The 25,536-nt window shown below is 40.1% G+C and overlaps 1 protein-coding gene across 1 annotated transcript in view; it reads left to right on the top strand.

Annotated features, from left to right (window-relative positions):
- The window catches only part of LOC117812114 (collagen alpha-1(XIX) chain), a 182,440-nt gene that overhangs the window by 100,741 nt on the left and 56,163 nt on the right, over nt 1-25,536 (top strand). Inside the window, exons 23-26 of the mRNA XM_034682727.1 lie at nt 5,558-5,602; nt 17,454-17,507; nt 17,582-17,626; nt 20,129-20,170. Coding sequence (XP_034538618.1) covers nt 5,558-5,602; nt 17,454-17,507; nt 17,582-17,626; nt 20,129-20,170 — 186 coding nt within the window. The remainder of the gene's footprint in view (nt 1-5,557; nt 5,603-17,453; nt 17,508-17,581; nt 17,627-20,128; nt 20,171-25,536) is intronic.

The raw sequence follows: 25,536 nt of genomic DNA, 5'->3' as shown, positions 1-25,536 counted from the left end.
AAAGAGCTTGGACACCTTTCTTTCTTATTTTCAGTTTTGAAAATAGCTTGCCCATCTCTTCAGGTCTTTTCAGCACCGGAGATCTCCTGTTCTCTGCTTTTTCTTCTGCTGTTTTGCTGCTGTCAACATCCTCTTCAGCCAATTCACTGCCGTCCACACTGCCCTCATGTCAGCAGGGCGGCCATGAAGAGTCCTGTTATAAGGGTAGTGAAGTAGCCATATTTTTTCATTCAAGATGTTGATATTTAGTGAGGGCATATGTATTGGCAATGTTTTTGGATATTATATTATAAGAGTGCATAAAGTGGCTCATGGTTTCTATGTATATATTCTTTATGATTTATGCAATACCTGTAGTTGGAATATGTCCCTCCTGAATAAAAAACAAATCCAAAAAGAATTTTCTTCATCACTAAATTGACGATAAAGATTCTGAAGACTGCATCAAAATGGTGTGAACGCACCAAGCACGCCCTAGGTCTTCATCCAACGGGTCGAAATGCATGCATGAAATCATTTCTCATTGTCATAAAATATTTTTTCTTTATTTAACCCAAGAACTCTAAACTTTTTGAAGTGCTAATGGCAAATGCAAAATGAAATATCCAACTGCAGGCTGCTGATTTTGGCGTGTTTTTATCATCGCCTGGCGTTCATTTTATTTTTATTTTGGAAGTTGAAATCCTCTGTTTTGTATTTCCTGTTCATCTTTGTTGGCTAGACACTGAAACTTGTGTTGCTTCAGATGTAGTTGTCTAACCTTTTTACACCAGATAAACCATAAAAAAGAACATTCAACAACCTTAAATTTAGGTTTACATACCGTTTATAATCCAGAGAGTCAATCTGGTAATCTTTTTTTTTTTTTTTTAAATATATTTTGTTAGGTTTTTCTGCTGTATACATTATTCAAAAAGTGCATGTTACCCAATTTTATATTTTACAGACAAACAAGAACAAATCATACAATGACAACCACTAGAATCCAATCCAACGTCTTTTGAAATGTTATCTTAAAAATAAGAAAACGGGAAGGACTCACGAATCAGAAAGAAGATAAGATACACAAAACAAACAACAAAAACAAACAAACAAATAATAACAATAATAATAATAATAATAATAATAATAATAATAATAATAATAGTAATAAATACATAAATAAATGGATAAAATGAAAATGTTCTTACTTATTTCTTACAAACAAAATCTTAATTGAGTTGAGTAACACAACTTGGCCCACGAGACATACACCACATTAGTCCTCAAGAGAGGGAATGGAATTTACAAATGACATAAAAGGACCCCAGGTCTTTTTAAAATTATCTGAACAACCTCTAGAACTAAACTTAATTTTTTCTAAATAAAGGAAGGACATTAGGTCTTGTAGCCAGGAATTTTCAGATGGCGGTTTAGGATCCTTCCATTGTAGAAGAGTGCGTCTGCGGGCCACAAGAGAGGCAAAAGCAAGGATATTTCTTTCTCTAACAGAAAAGCGAGTCAATTCCTCGGGGACACCCAAGATTGAGATTAAGGGGCTGGGTGGTACAGGTCTACAAAAAACGTTTGATAATTTATCGTAAAAAGAGGACCAGAATGATCTTAGTTTCAGACGGGAGAAAAACGTGTGTGTGAGTGGCAGGTGAAATGGAGCATCTGTCGCACAGTTCACTTGTGTTCAATCTGGTAATCTGGTAAATAAGATGAACACGTTGTTGAAATAGAAACCAACCATCATTATCATAAAACATTTAGTATCAAAGTACTGTCTACGTTAGCTTCTGCCTATAGCCATGTATGTTCCCTTGCAATGAAAATGCACAAACTGCTTTTAAAACAAGGTAAAAACTCTAGAGCATGACTCCATGTGATCAGAAAACAGCATGAGATGACTGAAAAAAAATTACCCCTTCAGTTACATACTGTTGAAGAAGCCATAGAGGTCCATAAATGACATTTAGACTTGTTCAAATCATTGGAGTGACATTTACACAAAATTCAACCTTAACCTCTGAGTTAATACAGTGAAACAATAAAGCCACCTGTTGCTGTTGTATTGTTTCATTATCTCTATATTCCAGGGCCTGTATGTCTCCTCTGAGGCAGCGTTCTCACCTTGTCATTGGCTGCAGAAAAGTAGGATTTAGAGGAGCGTCTGTATCAATGCATTACTTTGAAGTAGGTGTACCAATTGAACTGGGAAGTGAGGATAAATCAAAGACTGCTTTGTAAAAGTGGACTCCCCCAATTTGGCTGAACATGTTTGTTTGTACACTGCTGTCTTTAAGTCCTGTTTGTCATTTTGGATGTTGTCAAAGCTCACATCCAGCGGCTAAATGAAGTATATTAAGAATCAGATCACGGCAGAAAAGAGTTCCCAGCAAAGGGTGGCCGGGCTCAGCCTTAGTGATGGGGTTAGGAGCTTAAAGTCAAGCCGTTACTCCTTCACATTGGAAGGTGCCAGCTGAGGTGGTTCAGGCTGATGTGGATGCCTGCTGGCACCTCTTTTTAGATGTTTTCCAAGCCCGTCCAACTGGGAGGAGACCCAGGGGTAGACTCAGAGCTGGCTAGAGGGATTATATATCCTAACTGGCCTTGGGAACGACCCAGGATCCCTTACGAGTAACTAGAAAACTTGGGGAGATCGCTAAGTGATCTTGCTTAGCCTAGCCTGATTAGCAGAAGAAAGTGCATCAATGGATTGTTGGAAGTATGTTAGTTTTATAAATTAAAAGTTCCCTGTGCAGCTGTTACTAAATGGGAGAGTTTTCTATGAAGGTAAAAACTTTTTTTGCAACAGGCTGTTAAAAAATTGCTGTGTAAATATGAGGCTCTATGGAGATTGACTTGCTTTTGGAGCCAGCCTCAAGCAACCATTAGAGGAACTGCAGGGTTTTTTTGGGGCGGCAGTGGCTCAGTTCATAGGGACTTGGCTTGGTAATTAAAGGGTCGCCGGTTCAAGTCCCAGAGTGGACAAAGTTTGGCAGAGTGGACTCGTGGCTGGAGAGGTGCTGGTCCTTTTCCTGGGCACTGGGGGTTCGGTGCCCTTGAGCAAGGCACCGGACCCTACTCGGGTGATGCTGGTTGATGGCAGCCTTCACACTCTGACATCTCTCCTGAGTGCATGTCTATAGCATGTTTGTGCATGATTGTATGTGTAACAAACTATTTGTATGTAGCATGATCAAAAAAAAAGAAAAACAGAACAATTGAATTTCCCACATGGGGATTAATAAAGTACGTTTACCTTTACCTTTACCTTTTGCACTTGGTGTTGACTTAATTTTAACCCCAGAATTTCAAGTTTGGTATACAAATAGCAATATAAACATGTTATAATTAACTATGGCCATAATCCAAGATAATATTAAAAGTAATAATTTAATTTGGCACCAGAATATGAGTCATATTTATTTTACTTTTTTAACTTCTAGAGTATTTTCTTCCAACAAAGGATAATTCAGATGTGAACCCATTTTCTTACATAAGTGTGACTTATGAAAGCATGAGGCCTCACTTCAGTTATATGTTCTTCATCATAGATTTCCGTTTTGTTATTCTGACATCATTTGATAAAATCCAAGATCCGGAGTTCCACTATTTGTTTTGCTGATAACATGCAAATACATGGACGAAACATTAGTATGCACTTTGATGTTAAAAGAGATTTAAGGGCATAAGAGGAGAAATAATTGTGAAAACTGCATAATTCATAACCTGCTTAGAATAATAGCATATGAAATATTCATTAACTAAATTACTTATCTATGTAATCAGCTTTTGTTGTGGGGTTCAGGGGAGAAAGGGCAGAGTCAGGGGCTAAGGCTGGAACAAACAGTCTGATCTTTCTCAAAATGTAGCACCGATTCAGTGTCAGCCTTATCTTTATCAGAGAACGAAAAAAAATCACCATCCACCCTCTCTGAAAGGCTTTCTTTGTTTGTGAGAAATGGACCTTTTCACACAAAAGTAGAGTGTTTTGAATCTACATGCATCACCCTGTTACACAAGCACTCACTGAATACTTTGGCTGCCGCTCTGCCTGATCCTTTTGTGCCAATTATAGCCAATTACCTTTCAAAGAGGTTAATCCAATGCAGTATAATGTCATTCATTTGAGGGGGAGGATTTTAAGGTTTGAAGGTGCTGTTTCTTCCCGTTGATGCAATTCAAAGTCTCCCGGCTCTACTACTCATCCACGCTCACACAGAGCCTCAGAACTACATAACCACAGATGTTCAAAAGACGCTGGCCGAGGCTGTGTTGGTACTTCAAACAAACAAGAACACAGGGAGGCATGCAACTCCCAGGAGTAGGCACAAACTGGATCCACTGTGTCATCATTAAGGTTAATATTTACTGTAGTGTACCTTGGATTCTCCTGTTTCCATAAGCCTGTAATCTTTGCACTACAAACACAGAAATGCACCCAGCACATGAGCAAGAGTGCACATGCAAACAGATGATTAAAAGGCAGTGCCTCTCAGTGAAGTTTCTTCCATTGTCTCTGTTGCAGGCAAGCGCAACGTGTCAAATTCGACCCAGTTAGTCAAAGTCTGCAAGCATGGAGTGTCAGAGAGGGAAGAGTCGGGGGCGTCGCTTTTTGATTTTCTGCTTTACTTTCAGCCGCCAGTGATCCTTCTCTTTCCACCACTGACTCTTAGGAGGGAAGAAGTGTTTTTGTGTCAGCCATACTGACACATACAGTAGTGGAGACATACACTGATTCAATGCAGCTATTGTGTCCAATGATGAAACTCTTTTTAGAAAGAGGTAATCATATTTAGCCCAAGGAGAGATATCTGCATTGTCTAACACTTCTGCTTCTGATCCCCCTGCTGCATCCTGAATTGATGCTGGACAGATCATTACTGACTCCTAATTGAGCTGATTTTACATCTGTCTTGTGTGTGTGTGTGTGTATATGTGTGTTAGTGTGTGAAAGCCAGCTAATTCCAGGCACTCCTCATAGCACAGAGCCAGTGATGCTCTGCCAGTTTATTGGATATCTGTAAGGATATCCTCAGAGCTTTATCCTCTTTTCTCACGAGGACATAAGCTCTCTTGATGTAAATTATACAAACTTTGGTTTGGTTCAGATCGAATTACATCTTATTAAGATGTCAGCTTTTCAAGACTTGCAGCTTTTCAGGCTCTAAAGCCCTTTTCAATTCACCAAATGAAAAAAAAGAGCTCATCCTTGAAACAAGCAAAATTGGTTAAAATGGTCTCTTCCCTCTGACCTTGTTTTAAATGCTGGACAGCGCTCGGTTGCCTGGCCTGTTCACTGCAGTATCTACTCCTCAGGTTGATTAATGCACCGAGGGGATCACACAGCTGGAAAGGAGGCAGTAAACCAGGGGAGGGAACAAAGACTAGTGGGCCACACGGGGTGCAGCAATTAAGCTGTTTTCTTGTTGTTAATTAAAAGCAAATTAGAGACTGCGACAGGAGTTGCTGTCTAGCCTTAATTGCCGGCAGCATGTATGCACAGTTACACCTGTTGTTGCGTCTTCACTCACTCATCAGAATCTTTTTTTGTGTTTGTCTTCCTCAGGGACGACGAGGAAAGGCTGGGGAGCCTGGACCCAGAGGCCTGCCTGTAAGTAAAATTCAGTAATAGAGACATATGCACGTGTTTTTACAGATACTCTACTTTAATTTGACTGATTTCAAGTAAAGAACTCCTTTAAGATCGGTGCTTCTGCTTTGTAAAAACTACAACCAGAGAGGGCCGTCCTTCCCTAAGACCATTTACCCATCCTTCTATGATGTGTAAACATGTAAATACAACCACTTATGCACAGGTTGTGCCTAGCTGAAGCAAAATAATCTCAGATCGTCTTTTATTTGCTCTTGAGTCTTAAATATCTCCTACATTTAACATGCATTTTTATAAAATGAAACAGCATTAAAAACTATCATTCCATAAACATGTATGATATGAAACATGCTGGCCTGGAAGATCCGAACCATGGCAGCTCATGATTAGAAACAGTTGTTAAGAAGATCTGTGTTTTTAAGTTCAAGCAACACAAACTTCTTACCTCTTCCTTTGTTGGATTTAGTCTAAGATCGGTTTGTCCTTGGTGCAAGTTTCACCCTTCAATGAGATTAATGAATATCAGGCAAGTGTTTGTAATTTAATCCTGCTGACAAACAACAACGTATACTCAATCTTTTGGTTTCATGCATCCATCTCAGCATAATGAGTAATTATCAGAGTTTGACCAAATGTGTTTTTGAGACTGGAGCTGACTTTGGTTTTTGAAGGAGAAAATGCACTGATTACAAACATGGCAGCTGAAAAGGCATCATGTTTTGTTGGGGTGAAAACTATTTCTTTTCTATGTCCAATGTTCATCAGTTTTCTACCAATATGGTAACTCAAACATACTCAGGACTGCTTTTAAGGAAATATCCATTAAAGGCATGGTGAGGAGTTTTAACTGATTAAAACAGTGTCACTCTCACCTGGGACTTCCACCAGATTTGTCTGGTCCGTCTCCGATTCGCTGCGGTCCGGCTCCGTGCTCTCTTATCCGTCAACACCCACCAGTTGCATTTTAAGAACGCAGCACGGAGCAGGACAGCTGGAGTCATGTGACTGAGGTTTTCCCGCGGTAATTACTGCACCAATGAATATCCAACTCCTCTCCTCGTCCATGTTGTCTTTATCAGCCTCTGAAAACCTCTGACCTATTGACTTCAGGCCTGGCTCCGCCCATTTATGACGGTTTGTTGTTGTAGTTAAGTGAAATACGATCTGGTGATAACACAGAGTGTTTTATTCTGAAAATTAACCAGATGTTTTCATTTTGTTTTGGTGCCTGACTTCCTGTCCTGCCCCTCTCTGTCCAGATTTGTGCATCGTGCTCCGGCATCTGGCAAATACAGAAGTCTTGCGTATCTGATCCGTAGGATTTCGGCATGCTGGATCAGAGACGCAGCTGGAACACAACTGAGCAGATCCAGTGGAAGTTAACGCATTGACTAGAATAGAAACCTATCAACTCCGGTGCCGTGGCGGATCGTATACAGACCGGACACAGAACCAGTCGAATTTGGCCGTTATATTGATGCCTCTTCATGACCCACAGAGTAAAATGAAGTTATCAGTGACACGATTTGTTATTTCTTAATACTGAATTTTAGCGCCAGTGTTGGGGATAGATTAGTTAACATCAAGAGCAAGTACCTAATGTCTGTGCCAGCGTGTGAATGCAGCTAACTAACTTTAATAAATCAGAGTCATGTAGCTACACATTACCTCATCACTCTGCATCTTGCAGAAAGTTTTTCTGAATAGAGAAAAGGAGTATGCGAAAGAAGATCTGCATTCCATTCATTTGCATTCACAACAAATCCACGCTTTGGAGAGAGACAGATCTGTGTGACAGAGGGTGATTGTGCTCATGGGAAATGAAGTCTTCATCCGTCAAACTAATATTTTGTCCAAAGGGGTCACTGGAATCAACACAACATGAAAAGTCTTCACAGAGTTTTTAAAAAGTGTTGACCGTTGTTATTCAAACTCATCCAGCTCCAGGGTTAAAGCCCTCTGCTTAGCTGTGAGGTTTCATGTGCCGCAGCCAGTGCAGAGGATATTTTTAATTATGGAGATGTGACATTCGGTCATTTAAAAAATGTAATTAATTAATGTCTTAGTCACCAAAGCATTGTTTTCTGCAGTATATATTAAATGAAAGAAGGCTTTGATTTTTTATTAGAGCGTATTTCAAAACACAGGCAGACACTGCAAATGAAACTAAATGACCCCAATGTTGGGCAAAATACAGAAGCACCTATTTTTCCAGCTTCTCTACCTCCCAAAGCCATTTTAATTTCACTTTATTTTGAACAAAGCCAGACACACCGCAAAATGACTGTTATAAAAGCCCATTTCAGCAATCATCAGCAGACACTTTACAATATCCAGCTTGAAGGAGCAATATTTCTCTTTCACAGTCAAACATTTATTTGAGGATGTTTACTGTAATTTCATGTTTCGGCTGTATTGATCTGTTTTAAAATGTCTCCCGCACTGCTGCAAACATGCATTATTTTTCAGCCCACAACTACAAGGGGTGTATTAAGGTAGCACTCGAGACTGCTTGTATTGATGAGCTAGACAAGTCTGCCTGTAAGGCCGGTTGACTCCTTGAATTATGGTCTTTTCCTGAGGCGTCCAAAGCACTGCCAGACAGTGTTTTGTGCCCTTTAAGTGTGTGGGTCACTACACAAACACACAGGCGCCACGATGCGTTGCAGGAGACAGCTTGTCAGACTCTTGACTGCTCTGATGTCGGGACAAACAGGAGTATTTAGGCATCATGTAGCTCTGATGCTTCGCCTGTCCAATTATTTTCATGCCCCTTTGGCCTTATTCAGCTCTTGATCAGGACATAGAGGTGGTCTTATTTTATTTCATCTGGAAAACTGAAGAGGTTTTGTTCTGCTCTCATCACCGTTATGCTCCATAACTCCAATTATCTTTATTAAATCGAGCTACTCACTGTTAAACAGCTCCTGCTGCGTGACTCAGAGAGTCCCCCGCCTTTTTCATAACTCATAAAGTTGTAGGACACAAAGTCTTGGGATGAAAACAGGACAGGTTTGAGAAGGTGTGACATTTCTAAATGGCAGTGTCCTGATGATACCCTTAACATGTGGCAGCTTTGCCTCTGTCCCCTGGTACTGGCATTTATGAGTCACCTGTTTTGCTGAGGTAGATCTCAGGGGCAAAATCATCTATTCAAAACACATGCCAGGGCATCAGTCTCTCTTGTCTGTTGGCAGCGAGACACTGCTCACAGTCGAGGGGGCAGCGGTTGTTTTTCAAAGTCAAATTAGCTTTGCACAACAACAGGAGAAAGACACAAAAGAAACAGGACACTCTAAGATAATCTATGAACTGCAGGGAGCTGGCAACCTCTTTATAAGAGCTAACTGTGGTGCAAAGGTTTGAAAGTATAATGCAGCTGGACTTTGGAGTCTATAGGAAGACTTCTCAAGAAAACAGCAAGTATCTGAGGACAGAGAAAGTAATGATTGAAAATAAATAACACATATGCTGCTCATGAGTGTTCACTTAATCGTTTTCCTGTGACATTAAATCATTTTGTCCTTTTACCGCATGGAAAGACTATTTCATTGCTCATAATTGCAAGGTCCCTCGGCAACCTCTGCAGCAGCCAGTGTCAAGGTATCACTCCAAACATTATTCATCTCAAACAAAGTACTGACATGTGGCATTTAAAGTAAATTTAAGCTGTCTCCCTGTTTGATAAACTGGCCTTTACCTGCACTTCCAGCAGGGCTAAATTGTCAAGATGACAGAGCAGTGTTCATTGTAGCATTTTTCCAAATAGGCGAAGAGTTTAATCATCTGGGCTGTGTTGTCTGTATGAAGATGTACTGTCTTAAAACAGGACCCAATCTGATCTGTGCCCAGGCTACAGCTGCTACTAATGGCTGTTGTCTTTATTAATTTGTCTGCCTATGCCTTTCAATAACATATTAATCTCTGACTTTTCAAAGTCAAAAAGTTATGAAATGCTGTGATTAATTCCAAAGAAGTTTGGATGTTGTGTTGAGTGACAGATTTTGATTGATTGCAAATCATTTAAAGCCTTTATTTAATTAGAATAGTGTGATGAAAACATATCACATGTTTTAACTGAAAAATGTCATGAAAAATAAATGCCAATTTTAAATGTGATGCCAACAGCAACACGTTTCCAAGCAGGTAACACAGGGATAACAAAACACTTAAGGAATTGTCTAATGCTTAAAACACATCTGGAAAAATATCTCCATACTAATGAGGTTAATTTGCAACATGTTTGTAACATGACTGGCTATACATTCAAGAAAGTCTCTTAGAAGTCAAGATGGGAAGAGTTTCACCACTCAGTGAGAGACTGCGAGAGCAAATAGTTAAACAATTGCAAAACAGCGTTCCTCTGTAAAATTGTAAAGAATTTAGGGATTTCATTATCCACAGTTCATAAGGTCATATCAGGGAATGTGTAGAAATCTCTGTACAAAAGGGACAAGGTGGGGCATTGGTGGCCTAGCGGTCTTAGCGTCCCACGTATAGAGGCTACAGTCCTCGTCGCAGAGGTTGCCACTTCAAATCCCGGCCGGTCGACCACTTCCTGCATGTCTTCCCCGACTCTCTACTCCCCACATTTCCTGTCTCACTTCAGCTGTCCTATCCAATAAAGGCAAAAAAAAGCCCAAAAATATAACTTGAAAAAAAAAAAGGGACAAGGCAGAAAAACAATATAGGATAGCTGTGATGTTCAGGTCCTCAGATGGCATTGCATAAAAACAGACATCACTCTGTAGTGGAAATCACTGCATGAGCTCAAAATAACTTTCAAAAACCACTAAACACAGTTTGTCACTGCATCCAAAAATGCAAGATGAAACCATGTCAAGCAAAAAATGAAAACAATTATAAACATGGTCCTGAAATGCCCAAGCCCATCTAAGATGGACTGAGACTATAGGTGGAAAACTGTCCTATGGTCTTACAAATCAAAATTTGACATTTGTTATTGAAATCATTCACAGCGCACATTCAGAAGCTAGCATCAATGATGGTATGGGAATGTTTAAACACCCATGGCATGGGTAGTGTACAAATCTCCATTAATGCTGAAGGTTTTGGGGTCGACATATGCTACCATCCAGACAATGCATATTTAATATAGGACAGATGAGAAGAGACAGGGCTTGACTTGAAGGCCATTGAGAAGATTGGTCTTCAACAGAGACTTAAAATTTTCATGTGACTGAGCAGATCTTATACTGCACATAGACCGTTCCATAGCATAGAAGCAGCCACTGCAAAGGCTCGATCCTCTCTGTTTTTTAAGTCTTGATCGAAGGGGACTTCTAGAGGCAGCTAGTAAGTTGACCTCAGTGGTTAAAGTGGTCAAACTGGAGAGTGATTGTGAAAGTGGTTGTAAAGCAGCTGGAGAGACTTTTTTTGTTGCTGCTGTCAAAAAGGATCTTTGAATGTGTGAAGTTTAAGTAGAGGTTCTCATTATGAAGATTAATGTGGGTCTCTTTCTTAGATGGGGGCATTAATGACAACTAAATTAAAATAAGCAACAATAAATAAATAAAAAACTTCAGTAAAAGAATCAGCTTTCAGCTAAATTGTTATTAATACCATTGATTTTCCTTGATTTTCCCCATCAGTGCTTTCTATTGATTGTGAAAATGTTTGTTTTTCAAGTGTCTTGTAATCAGTTAATAGTTGTATCTCAACTCTGAACACTTTATCTGGATTAGAAAATGCTAATATAGATAGTTGTACGTGTGTCGTTACCAGAATGGGATTAGCATGACCAAATCTGGAGCTACTCCAGCTTACATTTGTGAATCTAATGCAGGTGTAATGCAATCAGCAAAGTGCTGACATCCTTAGGAGGTTATTGTTCTGCACTAAATTCTGACTGCAAATAACATTTAGCACTACCAGTCAGTGAGAGTGTAGAAACTCAAAGGAAGTAAAGTTACTGGTACTAATGGAGGATTCATGTGACCATGCCATCAGCTGCTTTTTAGCTTTATGGTGAGACAGAGCAACTGCAGAAATAAGTTGGTTTATGATGACATTTACACAAGGAATTGAGGAGAAAGGTAAGCCACAGACCTGACTACAATACCAACAGAAAACAACCAGAGCTGGTTGAACAAGTTAGAGATAAAACATGAAAGCTGGCAGTCCTACACCTGCTAATTTGACGTCCCAAAGCTAAATTCCGCCACTCTAAATGACTCAAACTCAGGTGGAAAAAAACAAAGTTCTAAAGTGCTTTGCATGCATAGAATCAAAACAAAGACAACAAAGATAACACAAGTGTCATTTAGCATTGCATTTTGCAAGTCAACTTCAAATGTGGATGTAAAACAATACAATGAATAGAGACAAAGGATTAAAAGATGAATTGAAAGATGTTTTTTCGAGTAATTTAAGATAGGGTACTAATTCAGTCCTGGGGCTCTAAAATCAAATACACAGACAAACTACCAGCACAAGGTACCAGATGTAAACTCAAAGGGAATTTCAAATTGTATAGAATGTCTGGAAAATGCACCAGGTGTAAATTGCCCCCATTGCCCTAAAAAGCCAGCCCCAGAAAAAGTCGAACATGTGTCACCAAATCACTGTCCTTTAGGGATATTCTCTGAGCATGTATTCAGGATCTCTCTTGTCGGAAATGACACCTTTCATTCCTTTGTAGCCCGTCTACCATGCAAGCTAAATAGCTGTTCCCACCCTGCACCTCCTGCAGGGCAGCACAGCGTGACTCAGTGCTCACACTCCAAACAGACAGATGGCCATTACGTACAGTGCTTTTACAAAAAAAAGGTCTGCAATCATTTTCATGAAGCCCAGGGGTGCCGTAGCTCACCAGAGGCACATGAGATATGCAGTGTTAAAAACTCTCTGATGTGGATCTCTACCAAGCCTCCAGCTGTCTCTGATGCTACCTGCCTCCTTTTGGCAAACGCAACCCCTCCCCTCCTGCTAGACCCCTCCCACCCACCACAAAGCCTCCAGTGGCCCACTTGTGATCATGCGGGGAGTGAAAGCTATTGTGTAGTGGACAACCTCTTGCCCGCAGCTGTTCATTTGATGTATAGGCGCGTCACTTGCTGGGGGTGTCAGCTCAGACCGCAAAATTCCTCCTGCTCCCTGTGCCCAGAGGAGGGAGAAGTGTCAGCCGGGCAACCTTGAGAAGAAAGTTGTCTGTATGAGGACACACTTATTATAACTCCCAACGAATGGGAAGCAGAAGGGATACTATAGGTGCAAGCTATAGGAGGATACTTCTAAGTCCTTGTAAGAAAATCTTAAGAACAAAACAACAGACGTAAGTTAGCTGACTCCTCTCTAATTGGCCGTCTCTTTACAGATTTATCATCTCACTTGAATCAGATTTATTTCATAAGATGAAGCTGAAAAACCAAAACACATCACTTGGAAGAAATAAAATGGCTCAGAGATTGTGGGTTCAGCATAATCTTTGCAATTGCTCCTTTGCTTTCACGGGTCTTTAGTGAAATAAATGACTGAAGAGTTTGAAGGAAAAGACAAAGGTAATTCCATTTAACAGTAACAAATGCACAGCCTGCGGGGGAGCAAAGCTAGTCCATTTGAGATTAGATTAGAGGTAGCATGATTAAAAATATGATGAAAGCATTTGTTTTAAGACCACTGACTCATGCTGATCTTAGTTAGAGATATGGTGCTTGGGAACAATCTTTTCTATGCTCTAATGCTCACATTAAATGTGCATGCTAGCCTTACCCCGGCCATGAATCAGTCATACCCTTACATTACTGATATGTCTTTGCTTTTCATTATGAATTCATGCTTTCTGTGGATGACAAGAAAACACTCTTGCTCCCTGAGATTCACCTCACATTTTAATAGCATAGAATGAAACAACATGTCATGCATGTCAAGGAATTTATACAACCCAAAATAAGTGAGACAAGCAAAACAACTCAGAGAGGGATGGACACAAACCGTTTCAATGATCATTTAAAATTGAGCACCATCAGGGACTCTCCCTTCTTCTCAGTGGCCATCCTTGTGCATTTTTTAGTTTGGACAAAACACATGCAAGTTGGACTAAACTGCAGCTTGTGTAACATCTGTGTGAGCCGAGCCCCCCCTCTCACTCACCCAGCCGAGTGTGAATGTTTTAAAGTGAAAAAAATGGTCTGTGCTGCTGTGAATGATGTGCCGGGAAGACGGTGTTCTCATGAATCACATCTCCATAGCTGTATCTCCCACTGACAGTCTCAAACGGGCTCTGACAGAACGCTGCAGATATTGATGGAGAGACGGAGAGGGAGGCAGACAGCCTTAATTGCAGTTTGATGACTCGAGGTGCCTCAAAGTCAACATCAGCCACAGACTTCCACATGCAGACCAGCTCCCTGTCCTGTGCATGCTGGGCTTTGTCATTGTGTAAATACAGTGATAGTCCGGATAAATACGGGCTGTGCTGCAGTTAATCTCATTTGAAAGGTTTATTAACTTGTTACATACCGTTCTGCCCATAAATTGACTTTGAACGATCCTACTGGACATCTAACAATGACAGACTTACTTTGACATAAGTCTATGACAGAATAATGTGCCACATTTTTACAATGAGTGACATCTAGCACTAATATTAACCTTCCATTAAATGTGATTTACACTGAATGTAGGTCTGTGCTCTGTCTATATCACCTCAGCTAAAAGGGACCAAGGCAGGCTTTTGTTGCATGCAGGAAACACACCTTTTCCTCAAGGCCTTTCCCAATTAGATATCCCCACCTACCCCCCAGACCCCCTACCTGACCCTGTGAAGCGACCTTGGGTTTCTTGAAAGGAGCTATATAAATATCAGTTAATATTATTATTATTATTATTAAGAAACAGTTCTTGCAGTTTCACGTCTACCACAGAATGATGTCTATGTACAGTAAGCCGGTGATTTTGCCAAAATAGACGGATCCTTTTGTGGTCCTTTTGGACTACTTACACAATTGCAAGCACTTGGAAAAGTAAGTCATATAAGGGGAATTCAAGAATCTGGAGGCAAGGTATCAAACCCAAGGCTCCAAATAAGGGAGTATGCTTACCTTTGTTTTACATTATGTATATATATTAGGGCTGGGCGACATGGCCTTAAAATAAGGTCTCTGATTGTTTCACGCCAAACTCAGTGTATGGTTTTAATCAATTTTTATTTTCCCTCAAATGGGCACCATGTTGTAACCTATGTTAATGCACAAACTACATATTTGGGTTACTTATATTACTTGATTACATCCAAGCGGCAACCTCCGGTCTCAAACTATGAAGCCCATGCGGGAGTGTAATTCATCTAGAATCTGCTTTAGGCTGGCTGCAGAAACACCGGAAACCACATAGACACCAATTCAAAGAAGACGATCTTTGCAGCATTAATAAACATGTTTACAGCCTGGTTCAAAAAACGGCATGGCTCTACTAAGCTAATTATCTATCAGCACACACTGTATGGAGGGTGATTTTTTTTCTAATGCAACTGTTCAGAAGATATTAAGATTACCAGTGTTTGCCCAAATAAGGACATGACTGATTTGACTCCCGGACAGGAACACACGGCTATTGGCTAGGAGGCTCAAACTCCGCCTCTTTACGTCTCACTCTGCCTGGTTGAGTTCCACATTTCCAATATGGCTGCCGCCATCGATTTGCTTCATAACAGCGCTCAGGAACAGACGGGTGACGTCACGGATACTACGTCCATTGTTTATAGTCTATGATTATATCACACTGATCATGTTGCGTATTAAGATGTAGATGTTTAAGTTGCTTATTTAAATCCCCTTGTCTTATTGTGAACATTAGTTCCTACCTGTCATTGTTTAAGGAGGGACAGGTATGGGTGTGACGGTGTTTTTCACCGTGTCCCTTTCTTGTCATGCTATTAGAAATGATTCCACTCATGTTGGCTGCTCTTCAGCAGATGTTTGTAGGTTGTAGAGTTCTTGTGCATCTCCTCTTTGGTCACCTTTTCTCCCACTCGGCTGAATGCCTCAGTTTGAGATGTTGAAATAAAAAATGGTCATGCTGCGACAGCCTTTGAACAAACTTTGCAGCCGGCTGTGTTCGTCCAAGGTCTGACGCTGCTAAACCGACCAATTCCAGGTGACTGAGGAGAGTGTGGCACTCAGCCTCCTCAGGGGAACAAACTCTTCATTGAGGCTGGCGGATGTGTCTTTGCTGTGTTGTTGGAAGTAAACGAGGAGGAGGATGTGAACTTAAGAAGCCCTAAAAGAATGGAGGAGAGAGTTAAAGAGAAAATCTAGATTGGCATTTTTAAAAATCATCCTTAAGCATGAGGTTTATCGATTGTATTGATTTGTATCCCAGCAGAACCCTACAGCTTTAGTGTCCTGACAGTTAACATGTTAGTTAATGTCTATAAATGCACATCAGCAATTAAAAGATATGACGAGCCTGTCATACGTGTCACACGTCTTCAGCTATGTTCTTGTATCTCCAGTCGCTTGAGGGGCTGTAACCAATGACAAGCTCAAGAAAGAGGAAGTCCTGGCCAGGATATCAGTTATCCATACATCCTCTAGCTACACCCCAAGACCAGAAATATTGGCATTTTATCAGTAGGGTAATCATTATCAGATGATAGCCGATGGGTCCTCAGATAGCAATAAGGCAAACTGTGCAGATACTGTGTTATTAGCAGCATTTATTAGGAGAGAAGCCTCTGACTGATAGTATGAAAGCAATTATTGTTTGTAAGATTATAGTAGTGTTATCATGAGGCCACATATGGTTGTTAAAGCTGTACAGAATTAAATTAACACTCAAAGTCAATTTTGCCACAAGTCCATCCTCCCCGTCTCAAATATTAATAAGACAATCCATCTGTTCATACATGGCAGCGCTCTCCTGACTTAATAAGAGCTCATAATTTGGATGACGAAACAGTCACTATATCTTATTAAATGAATGGCTTCACAGCGGCTGTCGTTTCAGCGGAGGAGGGGCTGATGCTGAATGGCAATTATTGTCTGTTGGGGTCCAGGCGGCGCTCGGGAGTGTGCAAACATGCTGCAACCTTTTCTCCGCTGTGTCTCTGTTCTCTCAGATTGCTAAACAGATGCTTCATAAAGTCTCAGCACAGAGGATCTGAAGAGCCCTGCACAAATCTTCACACACGTCAGACAAAAACAACAATAATCTTTAATGAACAATCTTTTCTCCCCTCTCCGCCTGGGATTGTTGAAAAAAAGTGTCACAACAGGTGAATTTTTATCAGACGTTGAGATTTGACACCATGCGTTTCACTAACACAAGATGGATTTGGATCATTTCCAGAAGTTTTGCTGTGCAGCTGAAATAATAGCTAGAAATGACAAAGTGAGAAATGCATACAGAGTGATGACTCCTCAGAGTAAATGTGTATAAAACTCTAGAGGTACTGTGACAAAGCTGTTATAAATTTCAGTCAGTGTGTGTTCTGTCTGAGGTGGAAGTACATTTGCTTTACAGTTCTGTTTACTCAGAGTATCCTTCTCTTAACTGACAGGAAGAAATCCTATTAAAACACTCTAAGAATATACACTCATCAGCAGTCACAAAGTGCCATCTATTGGCAGACAGAGGAATGATTTCAACATAGAAGCATGGAAAGTGCTGCAATGCAACAGGGGTTTGATTAGTCATTATCCTGCTGTACTTAAAACACCACCATTTTTTCCCTGACATCATCTCAAGCTGCTCTTTTTTGAACTTGACAAAGTTCTGTGTTTGTGAATATGTACTGACTACCTCTGCCTGGGCTTTAGTTTCACTCTCTGAGCTCTCTGTTTTTTTGTTGCCCGTCACTGTCAATGATTCCTTCTCTGTTCACACGCAGGGAGAAAAGGGTGATCCTGGAGTCTCATTGGAAAAGGGGGAGAAAGGAGACCCTGTGAGTATTCTCCTGCAGTGACATTAACAGTGCAGACGTGTTACAGAGTCATTAACCGAGGTCTCCTCCCACAGGGTCAGCCAGGCACTGAGGGGGGCAACAGGACAAAAGGAGAAAAAGTAAGTCAAAGTCGAGTGTCATACGTGATCTTACCTTCTGATTGTCCTCCCTGAGACTGTGTGTGTGTGTGTGTGTGTGTGTGTGTGTGTGTGTGTGTGTGTGTGTGTGTGTGTGTGTGTGTGTGTGTGTGTGTGTGTGTGTGTGTGTGTGTGTGTGTGTGTGTGTTGGGTAGTATGGAGGATGTAGGATGGGGGTGGAGAAAAAGAGGTGGTGGAGGTTAGATAGTTCAGCTCATATAATAGATATGATGTACCACAATTCAGTGGGCGAACCTGTTGAGGTAGTTACTCCTCCCGTACTCTGAAACTAACAGCAGTTTGCACAGAACCATGTTTATCAGTGATGCCCTCATTTATTTGATGTATTTATTAACCTCTCCTTGTCTCTCACAAACCAGATCACTTCATCTAATAGAAATAGTTCACTACAATCTTCAGCAAAGTTGGCTGAAGAAGTGCAGATTGTTCTTAGTGCAAACAGTGCCAACACTTCTTCCTCATGCATCCGTGCCAGAGCTGGCTGTGGCCTGGAGCATTGTCTTTTAGGGTCGCACATCCATCCTGTTCTCTGTCACGAAGGCAGAAAACCTTGAGGAAGTTTCTTCAGATTTAGCATAAATGTCCATTTGGACTCGAGCATGAATAGATTAGAAAGTTGTGGTCAAATGTCAAAGTTTTTGGACCTAACTCAAGTATTCATTTCCGATTATGAGCCAATTTCACACAAATGTCTAATTGGATGGAGTCATGACATTTATTCTGAAGAAGGTCAAGGGTCAACTTCACTGTGATGTAATCTTTTCCTGAAAAAAGGCTTCTCACACTTCCTTGTGAATGTAAAATCTTTTGAAGATCTGCAGGAAATAGTGTCAGATTTGGCACAAAGAGTGAACAGACAGTGTTTTGGTGGGTATTTTTTGTGACCACGCAAAACCACTCAAGAAACATTCTCACAAACTGTGAGAGTCTGTTTCGATATGGATTCAAAACTGCAGTCTGCAAATGTGTCGTCCTCCCACCAGACAGGCTCTACTTGGCTAAAACATTCACCTGTTGATGGCGAGATAGGAAGGGATGTTTAGATGAATGACATGAGAGAACAATGTGGTATGTCAGAGTTTTCTTTGTCCAGTTTATTCAACAAAAACATTCAGCCCTGATGTCTGAAGAACATCTGGATCCTTCAAAAAACAAAAACATCTCTCTACCATTCACATTTGATTCAGATTCAACCAGAGATGGAAAGTTTTCTTTAAGTCTTTTGTAAAGTTAGATTATTGTTTTGGTTTTACTTTATTACTTTACTTTATTACTTTATTGATCCCCCAGGGGGGAAATTCAGTTGTTACAACCCAGATGTAAGTACAATCAAGAAGAAGTTACAATAAGTAAAAATAAAAATAGAAAAAATAAAGATAGAATACAATTTAGATATATACAATGTTACAAATGGAATTTAGATTAAATAAGAAGAAAGAAGAAAGGTACTTTATTAATCCCCAGGAGGGAAATTCAAATTTTTCACTTGTGCTATTTTTTTTTGGACATGCTACACACACAGTAGATACATACAATCATGCAGACACATGCAGTGAACATGCTTAGGAGAGATGTCAGGGTGAGGATGCTGCCATCAACCAGCGCACCCCAAGCAGTTGGGGGGTTCAGTGCCTTGCTCAAGGGCACCTTTGCAGTGCCCAGGCAAGTGAACCAGCACCTGTCCAGTTGCCAAACTTCGTCCATATTGGGACTCGAACCGGCGACCCTTCGGTTCCCAAGCCAAGTCCCTATGGACTGAGCTGCCACCCCATAGCAGTAGTTACAGGCAGTGTTAAAAATGATTCAGTAGTGACAGGTTGACATGGTGTGATTATGGTTGGTAATGACAGATTAAGCAATAAATAAAAATAGATATGGGTACGTAATATGACCGTGAGTTGTAGTAAACAGTATGTAATATGATTTTTTCAGGGAACAACATGCATTTCCATGCATTGCTTGAAGTAGTGCAGATGTATCACAAAAAAGAAAAATTTAAGTTCTTAAAATCAACCATCACAATTAAGAACCCACTGTTGATCCCTGTACTACTCAATCCACCGATACACAGGAAGGAGCAGCACCTGGTATCACTTCATATATACGCAGGAGGTGGCTACACCCGACATGATCAACATGAAATGCAAACGGCAGTCTGCTTTTTAACAAGAATTCTTTAATGTTTTCTTCCCACTCATCTCATGGCTCTTCTTACATCTTCTTAGTCTAGCTGTATTTCCTCTGAAGTCTGGTCGTGTTATTGCCTCCTTTATTGTCGCTCCAAAACCTATTGATGTAGCAGCTCGAGGTCGACTGTGGCAACTCTCTTTCAGAAGTAGTTTCTAAAGTACATTTTTTTACTGTATTTTTTTATTTTCTGTATTTTCTCCTATTTTCTGTCTCTGTCTCTTTGTCTCTTTGTCCATCAGCGGTGACTGATTGATACATTATCTCTGTTTTCAGGGGGATGTTGGCCTTCCCGGTCCTCCTGGTCCTCCTGGTTCTGTAAGTTCATAACAGTGTTCAACACTCACCTTGTAGAATTTTGATCATAAAAGGTTTTCTAAATAGTTTCTTAATGTGTTGCCAAAAGGGAGAGAGAACCATGTTTCATCACAACAGTAGAGGAAGAACAATAAACCAGTCAGTTATTATTATCAGCCCATATGGACCCATGACAGATATTTCTGTATCAGCAGATTCTCTCTCAGTAAAGGGTGATATAATCAAAAATAACTAATATCTATAAAACAAAGCTCGTAATGACTTATGAGGAGAAGTAATCGTATAGTTTGTCCAACACGGCACGTGCAGCAGAGTATCAGAGGCAGGCTCAGCAGGGGTCTGCTCTAAAAGTAGATATTGTTCATTATAATGCTTCATATTCTGTAATGAAATCATTTTTTTCTAAAAGGAAGCTTTCAGAGTACCTGAACATAATCATAATAATCCAAAATAAGCTTTTTCATATCAGCCAAAACAGAAAACAGGAAAAAATCTGTCTTTTTTTCAACATGGTGGCAAGTCGTCTTATAACCAACTTCCATTCACTGACAAGCCGTTAAATCCTCCTATCTTTAGATTTAATGCTTTCAAAAACATACCTTAGTTTTTCTGTTTGAAGTGGAGTACCTGTGTTTATAAAGCACAACATGAGCAGACTTTTCAAGGCACCTGAGATCAACTCTGTTGGATTTCTCCTAGGAGGTGCTTCTCGTATTTTCAGATAATAAACTCAGATACTTGGCAGCAAGCTCTTAGTGAGTGACTTTTTAAAATATAGTACACAGCAGAGAGATATGCACAAACAGATCACTCAGGCACTGAAGGATGAAAAAAACTATGATTTCCAGTGTTTCTAGTATCAAACAAACAAACTGCACCACCCCCCACAGATGAAAATAATCTGTACACTGTAAATTAATGGGGTCAGTGACGCAGCATGTGACCTGTGTCTAATATTCATAATTATATTGTACACTGGTTTTGTTGGGAGACAGTAGTGCTGCGTTTAGAGGAGAGGCTGATAGACACAGAGAAGCCCTGACGTCATGGTGGCTGTCTGATGTTTGCTGAAGGTGACACAGAGTGGGTGGCGCTCGGATGATAGAACTCATTTCTCAGACGTTTTAAAGTCTGTGACAAATCAGTTAAAGATCTGCGAGGGGGCAGTAATGACTCTGGAGACATGCTGCAACCGTGAGTCAGATATAGAAATTAATGTATAAGAAGTATCAAATGAAAGCATGGCGTTTGAGCCCACGTATCCCAGAGTGAGGGTTTTGACATCTGGATGACTCTGTCCTATTGAGTCCCTGAAAGCCTCAGACATGAGCTGAGGAACAAACTTCCTCTTAAACTACTTTATCCTCTTCTCATTCTCGCTGCTTGTTGGTAGGAGATCCATTCATATGAAGCAAGTTGATCGTGTAGCAAACAAATCCCACTCCCTCACTGGTTTCACTGGTTTTCATTTTTCAAACACTTCACCTTCAAAAAGAATTACATCAATGTGGAAAGTTTGAAACGTTTACTGTGCAGCTTTGTGTGAAATCTGGATCCTGATTGGTCAATTATGGCATTCTGCAGTTTGCTGTTTCTGCAAAGCACACTGCTTCTGTAACAACAGACCTTTGCTTTGTGATTCAACTTGATCACAGAGCCACATCTAATCATACAAACCCCTCTGCATGTTTTCTCTAAGGATTACTTTTTTGGCTTTTGCTTTTAGTGGATAGACAACAAAGAGAGATGAGGAGTGTGGGGAAGAGAGCGTGTGCCTGCTACTGTTTAAACAGAAACCAGCGCCCCAAACCCTGTGCATTGGTTTGTTTTCATCCCTTTCACAGCAACATGTGTCTGTGCCTGTTGAAGCTGTGGTCAGACAAGGAAATGGTAAGAGGAAGAAAACACTGAAGAGCAGGACAAAATAGAAATCACTGAAACTGGAGAAGACACAGAGTAAACACTGCACAGAGCGTGATATGGACTGTGGCAGTGTAAAGGACTGGTTAGTGGAAAGGCTAAGGCTGCAGACTGTTGTTGTTACGGGGGAGACAGCCTTTTATTTTGTTCCCACAGTGGAGTTGTGGACCCCGTCTCTTTGTCTCACTTTTAATCAATGACAGTGTTAAGTTCAGTGTCAATTATAACAGCTGAGTGGGCTCATATTGAGAGGCATACAGAGCCTTAATCATGATCTCATCATTGTTGCAATAGGAGAAATCAAATTAAAGACATTAAGACACACTTGAACTATCTCACTAAATAAGTAACATCATTTTACACTGCAAAAACTCAAAAGTGAGCAACTTTTTTAATCTAATTTCTTGCAAAAAATGTCTTATAAGACTTAATATAAGCCAGTTTCACCTGATAAGTCCAGAGAAATGTCTTATTTCAAGATATTACAAGCCAAAAATTCAACCTGGATTGGTTATGTTGAGAATTTAAATTTGCCAATGAGCTGAGAAAAACATGTATGTTAGTGTATGCGCATATTTCTCTTTGGCAAGGTAAGTCCGCGTGGCTTTAGATTGCAAGCTCCAAATGTGTCCTCTTGTACTTAAAAGTAAACTTCATCAGACCAAAATCTTGTGTTGGAGAATCCTAATCCGTTTATTAAATATTAATGATTGAAGACAAACAAACAAACCATCTGTCCTTTTGCCACGGTCAAAAAGCTATTGCCTCTGTGTGCAAAATCGGTTCCAATTAGTTGCAATAAGGGGTTGAATTTACTTAACAAGATTATTTTTACAAACCTATTTGTAGATTATTTATTCATAACAACCAATTCAGGTTTTCTTTTTGGCTAATAATATATTATATAAGACTTTTTTTTTTTTAACAATATGTTTATAGAGTTTTTTAGTCATTTCCAAAGACACACAATTACAATTAAAAAATTTCTAAGGAAGAAATAAATAAAATATACACATCTATAAAATAAAGGGAAAATCTATGAGAATACAAGGTAAATAAGACATTTTCCTGGATTTGTCAGGTGAATGTGGCTGATAAGAATGTTTTTTAAAGGGATTTTGCACTGGTGGTAAACAAGTAATCTCTCAAGATCTGCATATATTACCTGATGGAGGTAGACCTGGATATACTGATCATGCTTTTGCAGCATTTTGATGCAAGCAGAAGAAGCACAAACCATCTATCATCTACTCTCAGGTTAATTGGTGCCGATTTTAGTGGTGAAAAAAGACCTGCCTCTCGGGTTTATTTTGGATTCAAGAGAGACATTATGCAAACACAAGACATACAGAACAACAGATACATATAGAGAGTGTGAAATCTAGATCCAATGCACTCTTTAATTCTTCTTTATATGTTGCACTTTATATAATTTCCCACTGTTGAAGGGCATGATTGCAGAGTGCATCTTTTTCTCATACTATGCAGACCTAACACAGAGGTAAATGTTGCTGATGAAGCTCCTCATACAGTTAAACTAATAGAATCAGTGCACCGTTATCAAATCAGTGTTTTGTGTCAAATTATTGATTATTTATGTAGCTGTGTAATCAGCAGGTTGATTTACAGCAAGCAGAATGAAGCCCAACAGAGTGATGCAGCAACCCCTGCACATTTTATTTACTCCTTTATTTTAAGAGAGTTGTCTTTTCTCTTACTTTCATACAGAAATAAAAAAACAAGTTCAGTCTCAGCTAAAATATCCAGTTGTGTTCATTGTTGTGTAGACAGTGTATAGGAGATGTATACTATAGCACACAGCAGAGGGGGAAACATTAGTCACTTGATAAATGAGGCTGTTTGAATATTTAGTACCAGTCTCTGTCTGTGCTCTCTGCTTTCCCGTGGCAGATAATTTTGGCAGTTAAGCATTGATTTCCCTTACACAGCAGAAGCGAGGGCTCAGATCATTACCCTCTCTTCATAAACCTTCTTGTGCCTCTGTTTATTAGTGACGGGGAGGAGCGGTGAGCTTACAGGCATGCACGGCCATCACTTTCCTCACTGCCTTTAAAGTCGGAAAGCAGTCTTTTTCTGCTCCGAGACGCTCCTGGAATTTTTATAGCTGCCAGTTTTTCTTTACAAGTGGCTTTTATAATCCATTAAAATGAATCTGTTATTCTATGTTATGTTGGGTAAAGGGTTCTTTGCAGTATTTCACCACTTTTGAGAAAAACTCTGATCCGGTGACTAAGTGATGGATCATGACATTGTTCAATATTTGTGGACAGGCACAGACAAAGATTTGGTTCTTCACTGGAGGTAGCTGGAGCTGTTGATGCTCAGAGAGCAGGGCGCTGCAGGTCACATTTACTTGTTCTGTAAAACTTTAAGCACAGTTAAACTCCAGAAGGTTTGCATTCACACATCAGGGAACAAGGACATGTGCAGGTGCTCTGTTCAGAAGTTTCATCTATTATCTGTGGCTTCTTTTGTCATTTTTAGCACCCACAACTGACCTTCTGATGACGACAAAGACAGGTTTAAATATGAGGTCAACACAATTTTAAGGGTCCGAGGACAATGCGTGTGGGTAGAAACTCAGAAAGAGTGATACAGGGCCCCAACACATAGACCAAAATACTAAATGAAAGTTTGTTGCTGGAAATGGTCCAAACTTTAATACCATACGGAAATAATTTGACACAATTTTCATTTGGGGAATTATTTTATTGTTTCTAAAACTGATTGTATTTCTTCCCTTCAAGATAGTCCCTTAGATTTTACTGTTGGAGCTACATTCATTGAGACAGCATGCTCTGTAGCCTTCTTTAAGTTAGGTTACTCAGCTTTATTATTCACATTAAACTGGAGCTATCCTTTGGTAATGAAATGAGACAAGGTGTTCAGGACCACATGAATCACTGCAGCCCCTGATGTTGTTGTAGCTCTCAGAGTCACTGATGTTTCCTTTTCAATTTTTCCAGTCTGTCCTAGTCCATATCATGTTCAAAGTACGGTTTCCTTCAAGAGTCTTCTTCAGTTTTTTACACATCTTTGTCATCCTGCTTTTTATTTAAAGCTCTTGTGAGGAGCTGCTTATGAAACAGATTGAAATTAACACAGATGTTCGTATGAGGTATGGATGAAAATCAGACCGTTAAAGATCTGCTTTTTCAACATGGTTACTTTCATAAAACTGTGAAGTAGGTGTCAGGCAGGATGATTAACAGCACGCTGCAGACAGTCCTTTTTCATAGCAAAGTTTGTCATTGAGAGACAGTGTTGTAGTCAAGTCACCGAACCTCAAATCCAAATCCAAGCCAAGGTCGAGCCCCAATTACCTGAGTCCAAGTCCGAGACAAGTCCGAGACAAGTCCTCACCGTAGATAATATTCGGCCTATGAAAAGGAGCAATGTTTCAAGTGAAGATGAACCAGGACTGT

Source organism: Notolabrus celidotus, chromosome 4 (genome assembly GCF_009762535.1).
Source record: "Notolabrus celidotus isolate fNotCel1 chromosome 4, fNotCel1.pri, whole genome shotgun sequence".
NCBI classification, from domain to species: domain Eukaryota; kingdom Metazoa; phylum Chordata; class Actinopteri; order Labriformes; family Labridae; genus Notolabrus; species Notolabrus celidotus.
Note: the sequence above shows the minus strand (reverse complement) of the source record. Positions and strands in the feature narration are given on the sequence as shown.